This window comes from Didymosphaeria variabile (genome assembly GCF_027946475.1).
Source record: "Didymosphaeria variabile strain IMI 356815 chromosome Unknown scaffold_3, whole genome shotgun sequence".
Lineage (NCBI taxonomy): Eukaryota > Fungi > Ascomycota > Dothideomycetes > Pleosporales > Didymosphaeriaceae > Didymosphaeria > Didymosphaeria variabile.
The window spans coordinates 912,438-935,223 of record NW_026611622.1 but is presented as its reverse complement, the minus strand read 5'-3'; the positions used below and the strand labels follow the sequence as shown (position 1 = coordinate 935,223).

The window sequence follows — 22,786 nt, the reverse complement described above, 5'->3', positions numbered from 1 at the left end:
AAAATTGCATTATGCGATGGATTGGCGCTGGCGCAGTCGAGAACCGTCAGTACGATGGCCACCAGGCTGAAGGAAAAGGTGTGAGTACCTCATGCTGCGGCAGGTTGCGTGACACGGGCCACGAGAAAGTGTCGAAGACTAGTGCGAACATGCTAGAGGGTAGACATGTATTTCATTTCAGTGACAGGAATCAGTTTCAGAAAGAATAATGCCCGCAGCTCTGGGTTGTGAGGCTGATATTATGTCGCTTGTGATCGTTCAATCGTCTAAAGGCGGGGTGGCGGGGTACAGTAATCCCCTCAGATCGCACAGATTGGGGGCCAAATCTCACGGAATCATGATTTCACGCCGCAATAGCGCATTACGCATCCTCTATCACAGTTAATGAGCCCCAACCTTCCATCATATAAACACCTATGATATTCTCTGCATGCGTTGAATGCGTTGAATGCGTTGAATGCGCATCCAAGAGAGTGGAATCATGGTGGATTCACCTGGATGCTACACGAGCCTGGAGTACGCCACACAGATCCAGAATCCGGAGATTGAATGTGCGCGATTTAGTTCAAAAGAGATTTAGATCAAAAGAGGGTATTATGTTGATGTCTCCAGACTGTGTAGGTGAAACTGGGGTAGAGTGCATAAGTCTACGCGTACCTACATAGACAGAATCCGTCTCGAATTGTCTGTACACGGTTGCCAAGGCCATAGGCCGGCCGAGAGCGAACATGTTGCTGTTGGCGGGCCATTGGTTGAGCGCGCATGAGGCGTATATCGGAGGTTTGATCACGGGGACTGTGGAGTCGTCGACAACGGAGGAGTCACTGGATGAGGTTGTTGAGAAGGGGTTTAGGATGGGAGGGGTATGGTAGCCAGGCATTGAAGATGGCGAAGAGGTTGGTCGGCGATGCGATGGACGTTATGGAGGCGTGGAAGAAAACAAGGGAAAGGGAAAGGAGGGATATCATTCCGTTTCTCGAGTAAGGAAACGATCAAGAATCTGATGGCTCTTAGGGCGCAGAAGGACGAGGCGAAGACTTAGGCATGTATTACTTGTGGCTGTCTGCTGTTGATGTGACAGATTGGTGAAAGACCAGCCCGTGGATGTATACCCTGGCGAGTGATTCCCTTCTTCCTTCACGAGTTTTCATAGTCTACATGTCATTTCGCATTGCATCTTGACAAGCGAGGTTACGACAAATGTTCTCTTGTAATTATGTGGTTGTTGTCTGTGGAAGCAGCTCGCCGCCTACCATCCATACTTATTACCCGCCTCTTTCTTATTCCTCCGTCCGCTCGCGAAATGTTCCTCCAAGGCGTCCTTCTGTGTACTCGCGACATTGATCAAGCTTCTCAAGCTGTTCTTTCCAGTGCCAGAGATCGATTTAAGTGCGTTGTGTTGAATCGTCTCGCCTTGTTGTCGCAGCTTCTCGTTGTGCGCATACTCCTGGTCTGTGTTAAAGTCCACAATCTTGGCGCCAGAGAGATCTGGGCCTTGTCCTTTCCTGCCAAAGAGTTGGCGGCGCTCGGCTTCGGTAAGGTTCAGCTCCGAGGCAATGTTGGTGAGGTTATTTGAAGGGTGGGGCGCGTTAGGGATGGCCTGTTGATGGGATTGGAAGACTGAGTCGGGCATTGGTGTTTCTTCGTCTTCCTTGGCGCCGTAGATTAGGGGTTGGTATTCGCCGGTAGTCTGCTTCGCCGGTGCATCTATCTCTTGTGATACGGATCCAAAGAGTGATACTTTTGGTTTCGGGGGAGGTTTTTGTTCAGTTTTGTGCGCGCTGATTGATGACTGAGACATCGACCCAACGTCAGATTGTGTCGGTGCTGCTGCTGGTCTGGCGGCTGAAGGCTTCTTTTTCTTTCCCCATCCCATGCCCTTGGGCATAAACCTAGGCCGTGTGGGCTCTTGAGCAACTGGCTCCGATGGGGCAGGTGTTGCTGTAGGTGTAGCAACTGGTGTTTCTGCCGCCTTGGTCTCGGCCTTTGGCGTGGGTAAGTTCAGCAGTGCGCGAAAGTCTTCCTGTTTGCGAGCCTCCTGCTTGACCGGGTTCCCATTTTCGTCATATTCGTCCAGAGCGAGGGTCCGTTGTCGTTGGAAAGCTGGCTCTGAACCTGTCTTCAAGTTGACTCCAGCTCCCAAGCCCTTTCCCAAGCCTCTCTTCCCGGAAGGTGCGTCTGCGGTCATCGCTTCCACTTTTGGTTTCTTAGGTGCAGGAAGCATCGCATTGAAACCACCGAATGCGCTACCGCCAATGCGCGCTTTTTTCGCTGGTCGAGCTTCTGAATCGATATCATCCTTTTCGGTGTGCGATTGCGATGCGCTTGGTAAGTTGAGCTTGATCTTGCCTGGATTCGAGCGGTCGACGACTTTTTGGAATGCGACTTTCGGTGTGGGCCTCGCGGTGGCCTGGGTAACTGTAGGGGCGTCGTCGCCCGAGTCTTCGGAGTCGGAATAGCCAGTTAGATTCATTGCGCGTTGTTAACGGGGGAAAGTCGTTTTAAGTGATGCAGAGACGATGAGGTCAGAAGAGGATGTTTCACAAAGTGGAGCTCGAGCCAAGCCAGGGTCCACGTTAGATCCGGGGGAACGCGCCGCGCAACTCCAACTACACCCACTACTCATGACTTTATGACACGGCATTCAGCTGGTCTGGAAGCGCACCCTCAAACTTACGATATGATAAGACGATAGACGAACAGCCATGTCGCTCCTCCAGAACGAAGAGTAAGCCCCACAACCTCCTTGCTGCCTCCGCTAACCCCCGCAGCTTCGTTCTCTTTCAACTGCGCACCGCCTACCTCTCCGCGATCAAAGACGGCGTTGGCGAGCGTCTGATAAACGTCAACACCTCGGTCCTTAACAATCCTGCATTTCGCGCCGCTGGGTGGGTGCCCAATGCCGCCGACATCAAGCGCACTTATTCCCCGCCGATACCCACCGCAATCACCTCTGAGTACTTCCAGGCCCCGCGATCGGCTGGTCTGAAGGCACCAGCAGGATTTGAAGATGACGAGGAAGGCGGTATGGTGACGGGTGGTGGGGGTAGCAACGACACCGTGGGACCTACGCTAAATGCGAAGCGAAGAAGGCGGCGCGAGCAACTGGAAGAGGATGATAGCAGCGATCTGAGCGACGAAAGCGATGAAGAGGATGATGCGCAACGGTCAGATTATCTGTGCTGGTTCCTAAGGATCTGCTGACCAAGGCGCGCAGGCCTGCAAACCAAATCAAATTCCAGAAAATGCCCGTCCGGACGCGCGCCGGTTCCTCGCCCATTCGTGGCTCCGCTCTTAGGAGCGGACTAAATGAAGCAGCCGAAGGACCCTCCGTTATGGTCACATCCCCGTCCCGACCTCCTGAGAGCCGCCTTCGCCGTGGTTCGTCCGATGGCGTGCAGAGCATCACCAGTGGTCGCCCCCGCCGAGATACCATTACGAGCAGCGAAATGTCATCCGAGAACGAGATGGATTCTCTGACCTTCCACAAGCGACGAGTCAACCCTCGCAAGGCTGCCAAAGCTAGTCATCTGCTATCAGAGCGCATAAGTGAGGATGAAAAGGAGCCATTAGAAGCCCTCGACGAGGGCAATGAATCAGACAGCTCACTCTCGTCTGAATTCTCCGGGACCGCTGACAGTGGATCATTCATAGGCGAGAGTGATCCTTTAGATTCATCACCTCCTAACGGACTTCCCAACATGCCCGCTTTGACGCCTTTCGTTAGCAACTCTCCGAAGAAGGCAAAGGCACAAATAACGCCGACTTTACAGGCGCTGCCTCCTCCAAGACCAATCAGCTTCATACCACCAGTCAGTGCACTAACACAGGCTCTTCAAGCCAAGCAACAAAAACCATCAAATCCATTGCAACGATTCGCTGCTTGGGACGCGGCGAGCGAGGCCAATTCGAACCCTATATATGTGAAGCTATACTGCCCATTTTCTTCAAAACCCTCGAAAGCTCTTGAGCTGCTGATAAGGAAGACCGCAGACAATGGCCAGGTTGTGACAGTGGCCGAAGCCATTGGCTATGCCTTGTGGCGCTATCAAGAAGAAAAACTGGAGCCTGCATTGCCTCCAGGGAAGGTCAATGTGAACTGCTGGGTGCTGCGCATGTACGATGACGGGGAGATAGATGATGAGTTTCCACCCTTGACAAGGAACCGCCCGCTCATGGACTTTGCCTCCAACAACAGCAGAGGCATGCGACCCCGCGCCAGGGAAAAGCCCTGGGATGAGTTCGGTCTTGTCCAGGCCACCGAACGCGAGATCGTCGAGAACGAGAAAATTACTCCCGAGTTTAGTCGCGAAGCCGCTGCGGCGGCGGCAGCTTCTCAAATATCAGAGGAGGCCCCAAGACCAAAAGCTTCACCACCGAAGCCAATGCCCTCTCGCGCCAAGAGCTTCCGCAATCCCATTACTGGACCTTCTTTCGCTCCCACGGCTACTCGCAAGGACACTTCCAATCTGGCAGATGCACCCACGATCTCCAACGTAACATCAGCTAGCCGTACCGGCGCTCCGAAAACCCTCACCGTGCACTACACAGATGAACACTTCAACAACAAGCGCATGCCTATCCCTTGCACCACGGACACTTACATCGCAGAAGTTTTCGACCAAGTATGTCGTGACCTACGGCTTGACAAAGGCCTCTTCGTCCTCAAAGTATCCGCCAGCACTACGGTCGCACCGCCTGATCGTACCGTGGAAGCCCTGGGCTCGCGCATGGATCTTGATCTCGTGCGCCGTCGCTTCGTAGGCGACGGCGTCTTCGGCATCGCTGGCAGTCCGGGCTCTTCGTCTCCCAACGCTCCCCTCATCATCGGCACAGGTGGCGCGCCAAAGAAAACAAAGAAGGGCGAGCGCACCGCAGCCGCCGTCTCCGGCCACGGGCTCATCCATCCCTTGGCCAAGCACAGCGATTCAGGCACCGGACTCACCCTTACGCAAACGTCCTACTACAAGCGCTGGCCTGTCTTGCGCAAACAGCCCATGTCCTTCGCGTCTTCCACCTCCCGAACGCTCGCACTTGATAATGAATACATCCACATCATGCCCGGTGAAACAGGTAACACAAAGCAGATCTTCGATCAGCCAGCGAAAACGACTACTGTACACTTCTCGAGTGTGGTAGGCAGCAAAGTCAGCAAGAAGCATCCGAAGATGTTCAGGGTGGTCGTGTTCAAGGAGAAGGAGACGAAGAGGTACGACTTTGAGGCGCAGAATCAGCAAGATGCAGTGGATATTGTGAAGGAAATCAAGAGGGGTGTAGATCGCTTCCATGAAGGCATTGTGTAACTTTACGTGAGCGAGCAACGGCGAAAGGTAGTTTTGATTGCACACGGGCTTTGGCCTGCTTGCTTACAGCTGTGTAGTTCATGTGGAAGCGGGATACCAGCGCCGTTCGTTTTGAATCACCCTCTAAAACAATGGAATCTTACGTACTATTTCTTACACTACGCCATATCACTTTCACTGCTTGCTTCAGCCCACGCCGCACTATAGAATGCTTACAAAATACCCAATACTTCAATGCAGGGCGAATAATTGGTTTGCATGTGGTCAGAGTCGATGGGTGAGTGGCAGGTCGGTACTTTCCTATTGCCAAGTGATCGAATCCTGCATGCAGGTATTTCACCGAAATTTGTACCGCGTCTGCGTAGCGGTCGCGTATCCCAATAAGGATGGACTACAAAATCAAGGAATCCACTGACGACACCCTTGACGACCCACCTATACGGCACAGTTCGGCACGTTGCCTGCGCCCCTCATCCTACACAGGTAAGAGCAGTTCGTAGTGTAGTTCACCTCTCCTCGTGTACCACACCTTGACTCTGAAGCCTAAGCGCACACGATGCCATCTCTCACGGAATTGGCTCGCGAAATTCTTCGCAATGCCGAGCTCATCGAAGACACAAACACCATCTCTTCGCCGGATGTCGGAGAAGCTCGAATCGCGCTCCTCAACGCAACACACAGACTCACGATTGAAGCACAACCTCCAACATCGTACCTGTTCTCGCAACTGTGGAGCGTGCGGCGTCCCCTCCGCCCCTCCTCCTACCACTAATTCACCACCCAGATAACCGACACATTCGCCCTCCGCACGATCTATGCCCTCAAATTACCGCAACACGTGCCCCACGCTGACTCCATCCCCTACTCCACGCTCTCAACCTTAGTTGGCGTACCGGTTGACAAACTAACCCGCCTCATTCGCTACGCCGTAACCCTCGGCTTCTTCACTGAGCCCACCCCCTCCCATGTCGCACATTCCGACACCTCGCGCCTCCTAGCCACCAACCCCGACGCCTTCGATGCCATGGGCATGATTCTAAACGAACTCGGACCTGCGACACACGCCTTCCCTGACGCATTGACTCGCTTCGGTACGTCCGAAGAACCAAACGAAACAGCGTATAACATCGCCAATAAGACTGATCTGGGTATCTATGACTTCCTCGCCCAAAATCCGGAGAGGGGACGGCGGTTTGGTGGCGCAATGAGATTATTCAGCGGGGATGGCGGGAGCTACATTCAGCAGCTCCTATCCGCCTTCCCTTGGACATCTCCCACACATGATCGTGAGGACTTCGTCGTCGTTGACGTTGGCGGCGGCCATGGCAGCGTTTCCGTCAAGTTGGCGGAAACTACTAAATCCATGCGGTTCGTTGTGCAAGACATGGCTCCCCAAGTCCAAGAGGGTAGAAGATTGTTACCTGAGAAGCTGGAAGGAAGGGTGGAATTTCAAGTCCACGACTTTTTTCACAGAGCAAAAGGTGCAGGCTGACGTGTATTTCTTTCGGTGGATTCTCCATAACTGGAGCGATAAGTACTGCGTGCGCATACTGCAGAATCTGGTCCCAGCGCTGAAGGACGGGGCGAGGGTCATGGTGTATGAGCATGTGATGGAGGATGGTATTGATGTGCTGCTTAGCAAGAAACGAGAAAGGTAAGTGAAGTGAAAGGGACTGAGAGAGAAGTGCTCACGTGAGATAGGTACCTGGATTTGTTTATGATGTGTGTGTACAATAGTCGGGAGAGGACGGAAGAGGACTGGAAGGAATTGTTTAAGGTGGCTGATGGAAGGTTTGTGTTTCAGGGGGTTACTACGCCGCCGGGAGCGGCGCTAAGTCTCATCGAGGCGATCTGGAAGCCTTGAGTACATTTGTCTATTATTTCAACGGGAGATGCTATCAATCTAATCTAGCTCGTCTAATATAGGGCGCATATAGCAAGAGTGTCGTCATTCGGATTTTCCTTCCAACTTGAGACCAAATGAGGGCTTATGACGAGATTTGACTGGCGTTTTTCTGGGTAAGATTATCCAAGAAAAACTGAGTTTGCGAAAGGGATCAACTCCACGCGATCGTACAAGTCAACATGACCAGCCCCGGGTATCCAGACCAATTCTTTCGGTTCAGCTGCGAGAGCGTAAGCGTCCTCGCTGAACTCGCGCGAGTGCGCTTGATCGCCCGAGATGAATAGCAAAGGCCGTGGCGAAATGGTGTCGATGTCATTGAATGGATAGAAGTTCATGAATTTCGTATTCGTCGAGAGCGTGGGGTGCGTCGTGAGGTTAGGCGAAGAGCCCTCAGGCGTAAATTCGCCGCGCGGCGTACGATAGAAGTCGAAGAACTCAATATCAACTGGCGTGGATTCATTTGTGAGTACATTTGGCGTTCCTCCAGTGTATGCTGTTTCACCGCCATCTGCTTCGACCTGGCGCTGCTGGATTGAGGCGGCAATGACCTCCTTGCGTTGCTCGATACTCTGCGACTTCTGCAGCCCGTTGCGATTCACGGCGCCCATGTCATACATGCTTGCAGTTGCGATAGCTTTGATCCGTGGGTCGATCTTTGCTGCGCTGATCACGAAGGAGCCGCTGCCACAGATTCCGACGGCCCCGATCCGCTCACGATCAACGAAATCCTGCGCGGTGAGATAGTCCACAGCAGCACTGAAGGTTTCAGCGTAGAGGTCCGGCAACACGGCGTTTCGCGGCTCGCCGGCACTTCCGCCCCAGAATGAGACATCAATAGAGACCGTCGCGAAACCTTGCTCAGCCAACTTGGTGGCGTAGAGGTTCGCACTCTGCTCTTTTACTGCACCCATAGGATGGCCGACGACAATAGCTGATGAAGAGACGTTGCGATCGAGACCGTTGGGGACAAATAGATTGCCTGAAACTTTCATCCCGAATTGATTTGGGAAAATAATGGGCTGAACAGTGACGTTGCCGCTCTGGTAAAAGTTATTGGCTCCGTACGACATGTTTTGTGCCGTTGTTGACATTGGGCTGGTAGCGGCCATGATGCCAAATAGAAAAGCGCTGTGTCGCATCGTTGTCGTAGTGTCTTTAAGTGCTGGAGCCGCGTGTCTGAGGAGAGAAAGGAAGGGCTGGCGATAGACTGACCACAACTTAGGGAAACATATGGTTTTTTAATCTTGCTCGCTGGTGTTGCACACAGCCTCGCATGGTCGTCAGCCAAGTCCACAGCAGTGACGAATCTTTCATTGGCTGTCAGCGTCTTGCATTAGTGGGTGCAGGTAATATGGCTTCGGTATTTCCTACGGCATGATAATGTAACTGTCAGCGCTGTGCACGGATGAGCTTTGGTAATTCAGATTGTCGATCACCTCTGGGGAGAGTAAAGGGCGAAAAAGGGGGTGAGGCTGTGCGATGATGTAGATGCTCTCACTGGATGCTTTCAATGCAAGTCCCGTCTAGAGCAGCCAGGGACTCCACCACGCCCATCGGCAGTCATGCCTCTTCTGGTGGCGAAACCGATCTCATCAAGCATGGAGATATGTGTGACGGGCTTCATGCGGCAGGCGCTGCATCAGGCTCCAATTGTTGCGGGCTGTGCTCGTTAGATTTGACAGCGTCAGGTCAACAAGAGCTCTTCCAGCTGGACAGCGTCAAGCAAGGACGCGTCGGGCACAGCAGGCAGCTAATCAGACTAAATAAAGTCGCAGCTTACGCAATTCCCGAGTAGCAGACCCGAAAACAAACGCCAGATGCGCCAATGTGCTATACGCTGGCTGGTTCGCCCGATGCGTGCTCATATCAAAACCTACAGATACATGGCTCTAAGTTTCATTGATTTTTAGGGTCATCGGACAACTGTTAATCATTGCCTCCGCAAAGAATCTCCTTGAGATTGTCTTCTCCTTCCGCCTCGCTCGCCAGTGATTCGTCGCTTCCAATAGCTCCGTGCATTCGTACAATAAGTAGCCCCATTTTTCGAGGAATTCTACACTTGCTTCCCAATTAAGTGGGTTTGATGCTTCTCCCCATACAATAAGACCCGCTCTGCCAACTGTATCAGCATCATAGTGGCAGATGTCGCGACAGAGTTCATCCTCGTCACAAACCCCTGGTTGTGCAATGGCCATCAAAATGTTATCTCGCAGCCGTGGAAGGGGGAAAAGATCAATCCAGGGATGGTGTTCGATGGAAAGTTGAAGCGTAGTTGGTCGCAAATTTTCGGGCCAGTCCTGGGAATGTAAATGGTAATTACTTCCTAATAATGGACCTTGTTTGTTCAATGGGGATATGGAATCATATTCGTGATACTCCGAGATCACACCGATGGTCTTCGCAATGTGATCGAAAGCAGTGTTGACGTTGATCTGGAGGACAAGGTGGAGATGACCTAGATTAGGTACTCCTTGCTGATATTGTTGGTATGCGTGTTGCTTGAATTGTGTCATTACAGCGCGTACGCGGGGGTCAGCGTTGGGACAGTAAGATGGGCGTGTATCACTTTCGGTATTAGTAATCTCTTCATCGATGTTCGAGGCATTTCCGCTCTCTTCTTCATGTATGGCCAACGAATATGACGGTCGACTCTTGGCCGAGGCAGGAAATTCTGGAACAGGGCGCGACCTTTCTGCTCGACGTCTAGCTCCTTGATCATCTCAATCAGCTCGGGACTCTCTTCAGATATCTGCTCGCCGGAGTTTGAGATTTACTTTCACTTACTGGATGCTGCTTGGTTCAGCCGGTTCTGCAGCTTCCTACGTCTGGCAGGATTGGATACGCCAGTCCAATCCAGTTCATTAGGCACACCGATCTGCTGCGGCATCGGCTCGACTTCGAGTATGGATGATTCGCTTTCGGGGCTAATCGACATGCTGAAGTTATGTCTGATCTCTAGACGAATCGTGGGATTCTGGGGGCGGACAACTATATGCAAGCCGCTGACCTCGCGCCGAATCGTGCATTAGCGCATGTCAGCAGGTTGCAGTAGCGTACTTGGAAGTGGATCGATTGCCATCGGCCCCACTTTAAGAGACGTCAACCCACGATGGTACCAGATACCATTCCTGTACCCTTCCTTTGCGCTGCAAAGACCAAGAAACATAGGCTTACGTTCGTACGAGCACGAAAAATCTCTACTTAGGTTGTCAGCCGCTTGCATGCCTCGGAAATAGAACCACAATGACGCTATTCACTTGCACTGCACTAAACGTCATAAAAAGGTTGTCTTGTACCCATAAATATTGCGAGTAATTGAACAAGAAGCAATCATCGGGATCTGTGTTGAGACTTGTCCTTTCCATATTGATCAAGATGCCAGGCTCTACACCAGCAACCCCCATCAATTGTGAGATCGACTTTGATCCCGCCAACGTCGCAGGAAAGACCGCTATCGTCACGGGAGGTAAGCAAAGCATTATGAAAATACTTTGAAGGAAACAGTAGTATGAAAGAATCATAAGTACTGATCAACTTCTCCGCAAAAGGTGCCAATGGGCTGGGACAAGCATATGTCCGAGCGTTGCACGCTGCGAAGTAAGTGCAGGTGTAAATTCAGATAAATAAGTACTGAGCAATACTTTGTGTTTAGGGCCAACGTCGTCATCGGTGACTTAAGCTTGCAGAATGGCGAAAAACTTGCATCGGAGCTACCTGGGTAAGATAATGTACAATACATTCCGCAGACGCACGCTAACGTTGATTAAGCACGAGATTTGTTCAAACCGATGTCACCAAGTGGGAAGACCAATTGAATATGTTTCAGAAAGCGGAAAAGGAGTTTGGAAAGATTCATTATGTGGTTGCAAATGCTGGAGTTGCGACTAAAGACGATGTATTCTCCTTTGATGGTCGGTTCACGTTCTCGTGACCTGGACTAGGCTAACATGACATTAGGTCCGGACTCAGAACCCAAGGAACCAAAATTGAACATCATCGATGTGAATATTCGAGGTGTCCTGTACACGGCTAAGCTTGCAATGCATTATTTCATTAAGCTCAACGGTACAACTCCTTCGCCACACCAGGTTGACACTTGCCTGATCCTGATCGGATCTGGAGCTGCATTCCTCGATTGCCCTCGCGGACCCCAATATCAATGCTCAAAATGGGGTATGCGCGGCGTGATGCATGCCTTGAGAAGGACGACCGGCTTCTACGGCAGTCGCGTGAACGTATTATCGCCCTGGTACATTCCCAATTTCTTATTGCATGAAGATCCTGTTCTGACGTGCATAGGTATGTTCGCACCAACATCCTTACCAAGGAGACCTTCGACCAGGTCGAGAGGGCTGGCGTGCAAATAGCCACAACAGAAGATGCGGGCCAGGCGCTGTTACGCCTCCTTAGTGAGACTGACATTAATGGGCGAATGCTATTCATAGCTCCAAGGAAGTGGGCAAGCAAAGGATATGTCGACTTAGATATCGATGAGTACCCCGAGAATTCTCTCTTGAACGAAATCCAGGAGGACCAAGTGAAGCCGGCGCCTGTTAATTTAGGGCTTTTTATCAAGTAATATGAATCTTCACTGTACGATCGAATAAAACACAGTCCTTAGAGTGCTTTACATGGTTTCACGAAGGGCGTGTTCTCCGATGGTTCTCTCGCGCTGGACGCCGCTTGAACGAGTTCACTACGTGCCAAAGATTCGGTTAAGGAAGCACACGAACCATGCGCTCAACCCCACTGCTATAGTGAACACGGATCGGAAGCTTAGTGCTCCCGTCTGCGCCATGACTCGAACGCCGGGAGTGTAGCGATCCGATAATTCATAGCTGGAAGCCGACTAGACTCAACCTACGTACCGAAAATACCGCCGGGCACTGAATAATTGTCATTGACCGGAAGGCTGACGGAATAAGATCATGCCCGGTCACAGTAAGGCAAGCATACGCGTCTTTCCAAAGTTACAAGCAGTCATTGGCTGCAGCTGGATATTCCAGGGTAAGTCTTTCCATTTCTGTCAAGCTACAATGCTAGTCTATTTACTCATGTCTATACTTCGTCATCAACTCTCTACGGCTAAATTGCTAGAGAGCTTGGAGCTTGGAACTTTTCCACATGTGTTCCGAAAACTGCTTCTATTCAAGAAGTCCACTATACTCTGGAAGTTGCCAATCCGTGACCTCCTCACGGAGGGTATACTTGGTGAAAGTGTCTAGGTTGAAGAAGGCAATGATACCCAAAACAAACCGAAGAATCATAATACCAAATTCCGTGGTTGGCGACTTGTGGAAATATGTTGTCCCTGGGAAGAGCCCACGCTGGACCTGATCCATGAAAGGTCGAAATTTCCTTTCGTAATCCATCAATGCAGCATCAATGTTGGCACCGTTCCCAGCTTCGCGGTGTTGACTGTACGAGTTGAGTTCACCTGCGAGAATGTATGCGCCGACCATGCTAGACGTAGTGCCCATTCCGGTAGTCGCTGAAGGGCAATAGGCGGCATCTCCTAGGAGAGCCACTCGACCCTTCGACCAAGTTTCCATCTTGACAACGCCCATTCTCTCGCAATAGAAATCATCGGAGCGTTCCATGGCCTCGAGCAGCTCATCCGTTCGCCAACCTGCTTCCTTGAACATCTCAACCACTGCGTCCTTTTCAGCCTTGACATCGCCCTTCTTCACATCGTCCAGGCGACCTGTGCTTGCTGCGCAACCCAAGTAGCCCTGTACCCGATCTTTGGCATGCCTTCGGCAAGAGATGAAGCGTTTCCCCGTCGCAATGAACAATTTGTTCTCAAAGACTTCGCCTACTCGTATCGGTGATGGCATCGTGAAATAAGCTATATAGACACCGAGTAGGGTGATGGGGTCAGCTTTGTCAGTCCCAAGCATCATCTGACGTGTTCGCGACCATTGGCCGTCGGCACCAACCAATAGGTCGAATTCTTCCTGTTTTCCGTCGGTGAACAGAATTCTGATAGAGCCCCCCAGCTGTTCGAAGCTCTTGATAGATGTTCCGAAACGATACTTGGTCGCATTACGAGAGGCGGCGTCGTAAATCAGGCGGCATAGGTCCCCCCTCATGATTTCGTAATCGGTTGTAAGGCTCTGGATTCCTTTCCCCGTGCGATTCGCGTGAAAGTAAGCCTTCGATCTCCCGCTCCCATCGACTATATCCAGCCCTTCTTCCTTCACCGTTTTCTCGCGAAACTTTTGTTCGAGACCCATGCGCTTTAACACCTGGATTCCAAACCCACGAAGGTCTACTTGTAGACCAGTGGCTCGTAGCTCAGTGAAACGCTCGAGTATTGTAACATCATGGCCAGTCTTTGAAAGCCAAAATGCAAGTGCATTGCCGGCGATGCCTCCGCCGCAGATGAGGATCTTCATATGGATTGTTTGAAGGTATTTATTATAGCTCGAAGGGATCAAGACGTTAAGGAAACGATTGAAACTGTATTAGGTTGGATGGACGCCTGAATGGAACACGAGATTAGCAAATTTCAAGACTTTATAAACCGTGTGGTCTGAGTTCTACGGCTTCTGTAGTCCAAGGCCGAAAAGCCCGCGCCGACACCGCGATGACCTCTTCTCCGACTTCTCCGAAGGGTCTTCTCGTACCCACCGTGTTCACAACTTAGCGTCTTGACTACCCTATCTTATCAATCAATCAATGCATGGCCCACATCAAAACGTTCTAGCTGCAGACGCATTGGTGTTCAGGAGGTTGGGGCGATGTGCGGCTCTCGTTTGTAGACCGCTGACAGCTAAGCCGCAATCTGGACCCGGCATTGCACCTTCTTTGAAGCAGCCGCCGTGCCGTCCTCTTGCGTACATTCCAAGGGTTGTGTCGGATTCATGGAGATAGTGAGTCACCAAGCCGAAGTCATCATGAACTTCAGCGTCGCAGATCGCTAGCAGTGCACAAGTTTATGAACCAACATTCATATAGCTACCATACCAGCTAGGTGCCAGTATAAGTCCACTTTGCCCTGTATGGCCTCGATGGCGGTGTTTTACACGTGTAATTTATGGCTGAAGAGTTCAAAGACGATCGAGAGAATCAAAAGCATGATAATGGACATGCCGACTGCTGTCACATTGCGCCAAAGCTTCCAGCTTATTGGGCACCATCCTTGACTATGCAACGCTTCCCCATCACGCGTTAGCAAGGGGAAAGCAGCAGACGAAACGATACCCAATAGGATGTTCCTGGGCCGCGCTACCGGGAAAAGAATTCACGTATTATCTCGAAGGTTCTGATCACTATGGAAGTTGGGAGAGCTTTGAGGATGTTGAAGGACTCGGACCAAATCTCCAAGATCCTGAGTGATAGCGGAAGTCTTCGGATTGCTAGGAGGCTAGGGACTAACAGTTTGACTGTTATTGCTTCGGGCAACGACACTGATCCAACAGCCGTGGAAAGCATCAGGGCACACTGCGATATCGGAGATGATGGGATTGCTCCAACGAAATTGTGCTGTAGGGAAGATCGCAACGCACATAAGCGCTAACAAGACGAGCATTCAGATAGACCTAAAGGCCCGAAGCTATGGTTTCTCCTGGAACCTTGTTCGGAGCATGCTCACCGTAGTTAAGTGCATGTTGCTGACTATCCGTCCGAGATACACGTTTACCCGAATATCGATGACAGTGTACTCTTTGAGATTAGACAGAGTAACTACAAGAACGCCTACATGTACAGTGGTCAGCATGTGCTGCTCGCTCACCGCCAACGTCCACGATTGAAATCCGCTACTCGATCGATGAGTGAATCTTCGCTCGATGAGCCTCTGCTCCCAGTCGCCTAGGAGCTCGCGAGGCACGCATCCTGGCAGTAGAGGGTGGTTTCGCCAATGATAGAGATATATGCAGCCGCTGAGAAGGATGTGGTTACCTATGAAAGCTTAAGACGCAGTCTGGTCTACGAGCTTCAAGGACATCACACTAGTACCATTTATTTCATCATTTAACAGTGAAAACGTCTCTTTGTAGGCGAAGAACACTGCGCCGTCACATTTGAGATCACGATCGCTTAGCATTGTCGACCGAACCGTAATTCCAAAGCTTGCAATTCTTGTCTAGAAATGCTGTTTGATTTATGCGGCACGAGCAGGAGTGATAACACTGAAATGCGTCCTTCATTAACCAGTCAGGCTTATTCACGCTGGTCAAGGCCAGGTCGCGTGGTCGCTTACCATACAGGGTGTACGCAAGTCGGAGTGTTATCGTCTAACGAAAATCCTACGCCTTGCCTTTCAAGGTACCGATCGCGGACTTGGACTTGTCTCTATGATGGCACACGCAGTCTAGCGCTTTACCAACAGTGGTCTACAAAAAGCACCTATAATACGTCAAAGCGAGGCATTGAACTGCAGCACGTGCGCAATGTCGAAATCACCACAAGCGTGGAGTTACTGAACAGACGCTGTGGGACGTATAAGCACAACATCAATCTCGGAGGTGCTGCCAGATTCACTGCTGCTTACCATGTATTGATTACACCCAAACGATAGCGCATGATTGGCAGCCAAGCCCTCCGCAACCACTCACGCGGTACTATAATACAAAACCCCAACCGTCGTTGACCCGAGAATTTTCCATTAACGCCTCCCTCTGTTGAGCAATTCCAGCTCTTTTCGTATCTGCGATAGCTCTTGTCTGTGGTTGTCCCTCATCTCTTTCAACATTCTTTCATGCTCGTCGGTCAACTTGTTGAACTGGACTTCTAATTTTTCGTGCCAGGGATAGAGAACAAAGATTTGGAAACATAGCGCCGAGGAGCCGATGACGAAGTTGGTGAGGGAGAAGCCGCGCGTGATTAACATTGCGGCTATCGGGACCGTGTCAAATCAGTCGAACGTGTGCCGTAGCGGGTTTGAGTCAAAGAAGAAGTGGTGGTGAGTTTGAAACGCGGCGTCGTGTGGTGTTGAAGCAAGACAAGGTGCGGTGGTGTGTGCTGCGCAAGCCGGAACTGTTGGAAGTCGGAAGATGGAAAGTTGTCGTGTGAGGAATTGCAGAAGCGATCTTCGGAAGTCAGTGACATTTATTTCAAACATCTGGAAACCATTCATCCGAACGATTACCGAGTTTTCCATTGTGCTGCATGTGATGTCCTAATTTTGTCGCATGCGTGGCCACGCTTATCGGACAAAGTGGCATGATTCTGTCCGAATTCGGCCATTTGGGCTTAGTACAACCACAAAAATCGCGCGATGCGGCAGGTCTTTTCGTCTTTTCATGTCGTTAGAACGACGATTAATTTCTGAAATACCGCTTGTGAATATTTCGCGAAGCAATGAGCATATGGACGGTCCATGTCGAATTACACATTAGCCAGCTCGCAAGGTTGCTGCTCCAGGGTGGGGTTCCCCGCATCATGTGTTATTCCCGACTAGCCTCTGCAAACTTCATATAAGCATTGCATACCGATTTCTGTGCGCACCACAAACCAAAATTCGACAAGCAGGTCCAGCGAAATCATCACCGATTGTCGAACTGCCAAGGGTGATTGATCCCATTGCGCAAGTCTCCTTTGGTCCAGATGCGTCACCACAACGCGCGCCTGAAACACAGCCTCGCCCCATTCCTTCAGCTGCTGGGCATGTCGCCTAATTAGCTGATCGTCATTTGAGCATCTAGATTTGGAGCACTTCTGATGGCCGGATGCCCAGACCAGAGCAGAGGTAGACATAGAGACGCTAACGTGCACAACCTTTCTGGAAGCAGTGTCAGCCGGATATGCTCACATTGTGGATGATTGTCTAAGGAAAACTTACAGCACGCCGCACACTCCATTGATCCGTGCGCACGAACCACTATGCCATTTGTTGCAAATTGAGATGAATTCCCATGATGAGTCGGCCTTTCTAGTCGTTCGTGCCGCCTCGAAGCTTAATTCGAATGCGTTGATTGAGTATAGCGCGACTAAAATTGGTGTCCACCCAAATAGTAGGAGAAGTTATCGCCATCATTGGCGCTTGGAAATCCGCCTAGATCGTCGAATATATCACCCAAGTCGTTCGAGCCATCCATGAACATGTGCAGTGACGGATCTGCAGCCATCATCCACGTTCTTCCGGTTATATTGCTTCCAAAAGGAGACTGAGGTGAGTCGTTGGACATAGTCATGGATGAGTCTGGCAGGTAATTACCCAGCTCACTCACACTGGTTTGCTGAGCCGAGTCGAATAGGAGATTATTTTCCGTTGCCTGACTGGCGTTGAGGCTGCCATTGGAGCTGTCGACCACGTCTTGTTGACCCGAGCATCTTCTCTTACTTAGATGATCGAGTAATTGGCAAACGCGAGCAGCTGGTTTATTATTTTGACTCAACTCCAGCAAGCAGTTGTGTGCGCGTGCAACTGTCTCGGGCAATGCGTTTGGTAACACCTGAACTTTTCTCAATGGCCCTGGATCTTTTTCGACATGCGTTCGTTGAGCCTCGATAGCAAGCAGGCATTGAAGCAGATAGTACACCACATACCAAGTGAATCCATGATGTAATAGACTCTTGTGTAGTTCGCAGAAATCGCATACCTCGTTGATGGATTCCATTGCAACCTGGCAACTCTTCTTGCTGTACTTTCGACGGCTATGGGGATCAGCAAAGCTCTTTTGGCTTGCAATGAGAAGAACAAGATGGATATTGGATGCTTTCCACAACACCATGGCGCGTGGTCCGAGAAACCAGTCCGGTACTTCTGAGCCCGTAAAGTACCATGGTAAAGCTTCCTTCCAGTCTTTCAAAGCTTGACTCATGATTAGTGTCGCGTGTTCCAGATCTGGAATGCCATTTACAGATTGGAAGGTGCTATGAATCCTATTTGCAATGACGGCAAGGTGCGATTGGGCGACCATGGCTGCCGAAATAGTTGGATAGGACACTTCCGATGGAAGAGGGGACGTGGGCTTGCATCCCGAGTCGTCGATGTTCAGAGGCTTCTTCGTGTCGATGAACTGGTCCGCAACCATTATAGGTCTGCCGGTAGTCAAGCTAAAACCGCTATCGAAACTGTAGAGCGTCCAGAAAATCAACCGTCGTTGCTGAAGCGCACATGTTTCCGGCGTTTGCTCCTTTGTTGTCTCGCGATGGAGGCCCAGACCAAGGGCCACTCTATATGCGATGCCGAGGAAATTGTACGCTGTATTAGGCCTATCGGTCTTTTGAAGGTAGTTACTCAAAAGCAACAGCGCTTGAACGGTGCTAATGGTACCCGCTTCCAGAATGTTCATGTTTAATCGTGAGCGGGCGGCGTCGTAATACAAGGACAGAGTATCGTCGCTGAAATTATTGACCCACTCTCCAATGGCCAGCACCATAAAGTAGATGATGTGCCAGGTAGAACTGGGGGATATGGATGTTCGTTTATTGCAAGCTTTTCGGAATGTGTCTTGATGTATTATGGGATACGAAGTGTTGTAGTGCCGAAAGTAAGCTTCAATGAGACTTTCGCGCACGGTTGAGCTGCTCATTCCACGTGCCATGGTTAATCTTTGCATATTGAAGGCTGGACTGGGTGCGTGATGAGGTGAGATTTCCCATTCGGACGGCATCCGTCCGGGCAGCGTGGACGATATTCTCTCCAGAAGGGAGGAGCCTGAGCTATTTCCTACCCATGGTAAGCGCCAAAGTGTCACGCGATGCGCTTTTCTTACCAAGATAACCGCGTCGTCTATTGCCAACAGTGAGCGAAGCCATGCCATCAGCAGTGTGCCGAGCGTCACCATCGGGCGTCGTCTGTCTCTCATTCCACTCGAAAGTAGTCTCAATTTGCTCAAGCGACCCGTGTGTGTCGGGATGCTGGTCGTCATTAGTAGCGAGTAAATCCGGAATGGCACTGCCTTTGGGCATGCTGGGTAGACTGCTCTCAGATTGCGTTGAACGTGCAGGCGCAGCCGGAGTTGCGTCGCGAGTGACCTTGGCCAGCCGGGCTTCCAGACTGCGGCATCGTGCCTCAAGATCATCCAGATTCTTTCGCGTAAGTGGTGTCCGTGACGGTGGGTTACTGAAAACACACGTCTTATTCACTCGGATACAGTGCGAGCATGACGTGCTACCAAGCTGTACTAAACAACGCGTTTTCCGAGTACGACAGGCGATGCATGCCAGGTCGGACGTGTCTGTTCGCTTTCGCGATGCAGCACGCATAATGCGGCATTGTCATGTCAGAGGAGTTTGGGGAGATGCTGGAAGACCAAATTCGGCAAGTTCAACATCCCCACTATTTAGCACTTGCTCTCACGTGACCTGCCCGCCCTCCTTTGGGGCATCTGGACTTGTGACGTTTTCATTTCATAGGATGGTGTAGACTGGAAAATTTTCTCATTGAGCATAGAATCTCTTTGCAGCTTACGTGCGCTGTATTGGCCCACGGTAGCATACGTTTGTGCTTAGGATTGGTTGTAGCAAGTGTCGGTCGGCTGTTGTCCGATTCGGCGCACATCGCTCCGCGGTCCTGACTCCACACGTGTCCACCCACGTCCTTAGACTATTCATATATAGAGCAAGCACGTTACTTCGGTACTTTCATCTGCATCTTTCCTCTTTGGTTCGATAATCTTGCCTCTACCGAGCCGCTGTCCAATCTTGTCCACTTCGTTACCCTCCACATCCTGCGTTTTCAAGATGTCAATGACCGTCGAGGAAGCCGGTGTCGCACGCCCAGGGTTTCCCAAGCCATTTCCGAATACTCCTAGCAATGTGCTTGAACAATTTCAGATGAAGGGAAAAGTCACTGTTGTGAACGGTGCAGCTGAAGGAATTGGTCTGGCGGTTGCATCTGCTATGGCTGAAGCTGGAGGAGACGTTGCACTGTGGTACAATTCCAACGATGCGGCCATTGCACGAGCAGAAGAGATAGAGAAAGAATTTGGCGTCAAGACCAAGGCGTATCAGGTGGCTGTTGAGAACGCTGACGCTGTGGAAAAAACTATGGACCAAGTTGTCAGCGATTTTGGCAAGATTGACGTGTTTGTAGCAAACGCAGGGATGGCAATCTCGAAATCGATTCTCGAAACAACGTTGCCAGAATATGATAAGCAAATGTCCATAAACGGTCCGTCGGATCTTCACATCTTTGCGTATAGTACTAATGCATTGCAGTCAACGGCGTTGTGTACTGCGCCAAGTACGCTGGTCATCACTTCAAGCGTCAGGGATTCGGCAACCTCATCATCACCAGCTCAATGTCCGCACGCATTGTCAATGTTCCTATTGACCAGCCTGTTTACAACGGCACCAAAGCTTTCATTGGCCATTTCGGCAAGTCTCTTGCTCACGAATGGAAGGACTTTGCGCGAGTGAATATCGTCAGCCCTGGATTTTTCGATACTAAAATGGGTGCTGGGGAGAAGGTCATCAACGAGGCATACAGGATGACTCCGCTTGGAAGACAGGGGCATACTAAAGAGATTAAGGGCCTGTACTTATATTTGGCTAGTGATGCCAGTACGTACATGACCGGAAGTGACGTACTTATTGACGGAGGTTACTGCTTGCCTTGAGCGCACTTGAATCAGGAGCCATTTGATCTGAAGCGCTTAGCAGATGCATATGTAGCAAAATACATACCTGGAGCGTCAGAACTCACCAGCAACAAACCTTATCCTCGTGCATGGCTTGGAGGCTCCATAGCACCCGACGTGCGCAATCTAGTGATGGATGAAGGACGCACGAGAATCTATGCACTCGTTCAGGAATGATCGAGGGTCTGTGCAGTGCACAATGGCAGATGCTGTGAGTGGGAAGCAGCGAATCTGGCAAGAGTTGTATGGAGAAATGCAACTGTGGATTCACAGAGAACAGTCTAATGCGCAGTGAGCGCTTTGAATTTAAATTCCGACTACGATAGACCAATCTACATCAGTTCATCGTCACCACCATTACTTTTCATCCATTCGATCTTGCCAATACTCCAGGTGGGCGACCTCAGGCGCCCGCCCTGACGCACTCGGATAATGACGTCATCGGCCTTGCGGGCTCCAGATGGAGAAAAGCCCAATTCATCCGATGAAGAACCTCTGCTCGCTGCACCTGATTCCTATACTTAATGATACAAGAACTCGAGACAATATATTTCCAGGGTTCGAGAATTTGTTGCGGAATACCAAAGGGAGGAATTGTTCCCCTCGTCACCGTCCTTTCCCGCCGTACGTGGAGAAGATCACTAAGGCAACATCGATTCATTGCATACCATAGTCTAAACATGGATACATTCGCGTCGATACCGTCCGTCAATGGCTACATATATGTCGAGAAATCCACGACTTACTGTGCCAGTATTGCGTACTCGCACGACTACTTCCCCCACGGTCCTTCGTTTATCGAAATAAACCGATCTTTGAAACGCCTTCCTCTACCGCAGTTCTATGGCCCACCCACTTTCACTAATATCTTTACGTGACTTTCCTTGTCTTTTATAAGAGCTTTGATGCCTCCTTCAACTACATCATCCAAAGATATGGTACTCGTTATCATCTTGTCGGGTTTCAAGGTTCCTTATGGTAGTCGATATCGTCAGCTCGTCAAAATTTCGTGTCCAATGATGCTCGGGAACTTACCGTTGGCCAAATGGTCTATAACAGCCTGGAAGTCTTCTCTCTGGTACCCTAACACTGCTGTATAATGCGCTTCCTTGAACACCAGCATATTAGGCTGGAATGGCACTTCTCTTTCCCAAATTGCAACATTGACGACAGTCCCTCGCGGTTTCACGGCTCGGCACGCCGTGACGAGGCTCGCGGGTACACCGGCACAGTCGAAAACTACATCAGGGCCACCTTGTCCACTCAGCTCTCGAGAAATGGCCACTAGATCATAGGTCTTCGGATCCAGGACGTGGTGTGCGCCGAATTCCTTCGCGAACCGTTGTCTTGTCTTTGAAACCTCGCTCATGATAATTTTCTTGGTCTTCAATGCGACCAAGCACTGCACCACTGCTAATCCGATGGGCCCTCCTCCTAGTACCAAGACGGTAGATTCGGGTAGCAAAGCTGCAGCAGATACAGCATGCCATGCGACACTGAGAGGTTCAACCAGCGCGCCAATTTCCAACGGTATCTGCTCCGGCAAGCTCAGCACTGAGCCCTGAGGCACAACTACTGAGTCGCTTAGTCCGCCTCCGCCACCCGAGAGACCGATGAAGCCACCTTTCTCGCAAACATTTTCTGCCCCACAGCTACACGCCGAACATCTGCCGCATGACAGAGTTGGTTGTACAACAACGTGTTGACCTGGTCTAAATTGCGACACGCCAGGCCCGACCTCGCTGACGACGCCGGAAAACTCGTGGCCGAGCGTAATGGGAATACTCTCGCGGCTCAAGGGGTGTGGTGTTACGGGGGCAAAGGTGGGTCCGCCGAGGAATTCGTGGAGATCTGTACCGCAGATTCCGACGTAGCTCGGTGCGACCTAACTAAGTTGTCAGTCTTTTTCAAGTCTACAAGTCGAGACATCGGAAGGGCCTGCGTACTCTGACTTGACCATCTCCACACGGGTCGACCTCCACTTCCTCCACTCTGATATCTTCTTTCCCATAATATCTTGCCGCGCGCATGGCTCTGAATAT

At 50.8% G+C, this 22,786-nt stretch overlaps 9 protein-coding genes across 9 annotated transcripts; 4 read left to right on the top strand and 5 right to left on the bottom strand.

The window, feature by feature from the left end:
• Positions 1 to 1,249: 1,249 nt before the first annotated feature.
• Positions 1,250 to 2,473, bottom strand: N0V89_003659 (uncharacterized protein; the record flags this gene model as incomplete). The annotated part of the gene is made up of 1 exon (XM_056212457.1): positions 1,250 to 2,473. The coding sequence occupies one exon, from the start codon at positions 2,471 to 2,473 to the stop codon at positions 1,250 to 1,252; it is 1,224 nt and encodes a 407-aa protein (XP_056072765.1).
• Positions 2,474 to 2,705: 232 nt separating this feature from the next.
• On the top strand, positions 2,706 to 5,303 carry AVO1 (Component of a membrane-bound complex containing the Tor2p kinase; the record flags this gene model as incomplete). The annotated part of the gene is made up of 3 exons (XM_056212456.1): positions 2,706 to 2,728; positions 2,772 to 3,167; positions 3,218 to 5,303. 3 exons carry the CDS (start codon positions 2,706 to 2,708, stop codon positions 5,301 to 5,303), a joined length of 2,505 nt encoding a protein of 834 aa, XP_056072764.1.
• Positions 5,304 to 5,859: 556 nt separating this feature from the next.
• On the top strand, positions 5,860 to 6,795 carry N0V89_003657 (uncharacterized protein; the record flags this gene model as incomplete). Its single annotated transcript, XM_056212455.1, has 2 exons — positions 5,860 to 6,039; positions 6,088 to 6,795. The coding sequence occupies 2 exons, from the start codon at positions 5,860 to 5,862 to the stop codon at positions 6,793 to 6,795; spliced, it is 888 nt and encodes a 295-aa protein (XP_056072763.1).
• A 533-nt stretch (positions 6,796 to 7,328) lies between these two features.
• On the bottom strand, positions 7,329 to 8,318 carry N0V89_003656 (uncharacterized protein; the record flags this gene model as incomplete). The annotated part of the gene is made up of 1 exon (XM_056212454.1): positions 7,329 to 8,318. The coding sequence occupies one exon, from the start codon at positions 8,316 to 8,318 to the stop codon at positions 7,329 to 7,331; it is 990 nt and encodes a 329-aa protein (XP_056072762.1).
• Positions 8,319 to 10,584: 2,266 nt separating this feature from the next.
• N0V89_003655 (uncharacterized protein) lies at positions 10,585 to 11,788 on the top strand (the record flags this gene model as incomplete). Its single annotated transcript, XM_056212453.1, has 6 exons — positions 10,585 to 10,675; positions 10,758 to 10,806; positions 10,862 to 10,927; positions 10,978 to 11,120; positions 11,167 to 11,458; positions 11,509 to 11,788. The coding sequence occupies 6 exons, from the start codon at positions 10,585 to 10,587 to the stop codon at positions 11,786 to 11,788; spliced, it is 921 nt and encodes a 306-aa protein (XP_056072761.1).
• Positions 11,789 to 12,353: 565 nt separating this feature from the next.
• On the bottom strand, positions 12,354 to 13,607 carry N0V89_003654 (uncharacterized protein; the record flags this gene model as incomplete). The annotated part of the gene is made up of 1 exon (XM_056212452.1): positions 12,354 to 13,607. The coding sequence occupies one exon, from the start codon at positions 13,605 to 13,607 to the stop codon at positions 12,354 to 12,356; it is 1,254 nt and encodes a 417-aa protein (XP_056072760.1).
• A 3,537-nt stretch (positions 13,608 to 17,144) lies between these two features.
• On the bottom strand, positions 17,145 to 19,071 carry N0V89_003653 (uncharacterized protein; the record flags this gene model as incomplete). The annotated part of the gene is made up of 2 exons (XM_056212451.1): positions 17,145 to 18,829; positions 18,876 to 19,071. The coding sequence occupies 2 exons, from the start codon at positions 19,069 to 19,071 to the stop codon at positions 17,145 to 17,147; spliced, it is 1,881 nt and encodes a 626-aa protein (XP_056072759.1).
• Positions 19,072 to 19,845: 774 nt separating this feature from the next.
• On the top strand, positions 19,846 to 20,723 carry N0V89_003652 (uncharacterized protein; the record flags this gene model as incomplete). Its single annotated transcript, XM_056212450.1, has 2 exons — positions 19,846 to 20,275; positions 20,323 to 20,723. 2 exons carry the CDS (start codon positions 19,846 to 19,848, stop codon positions 20,721 to 20,723), a joined length of 831 nt encoding a protein of 276 aa, XP_056072758.1.
• An 862-nt stretch (positions 20,724 to 21,585) lies between these two features.
• On the bottom strand, positions 21,586 to 22,774 carry N0V89_003651 (uncharacterized protein; the record flags this gene model as incomplete). The annotated part of the gene is made up of 4 exons (XM_056212449.1): positions 21,586 to 21,716; positions 21,780 to 22,371; positions 22,483 to 22,629; positions 22,691 to 22,774. 4 exons carry the CDS (start codon positions 22,772 to 22,774, stop codon positions 21,586 to 21,588), a joined length of 954 nt encoding a protein of 317 aa, XP_056072757.1.
• Positions 22,775 to 22,786: the final 12 nt, after the last annotated feature.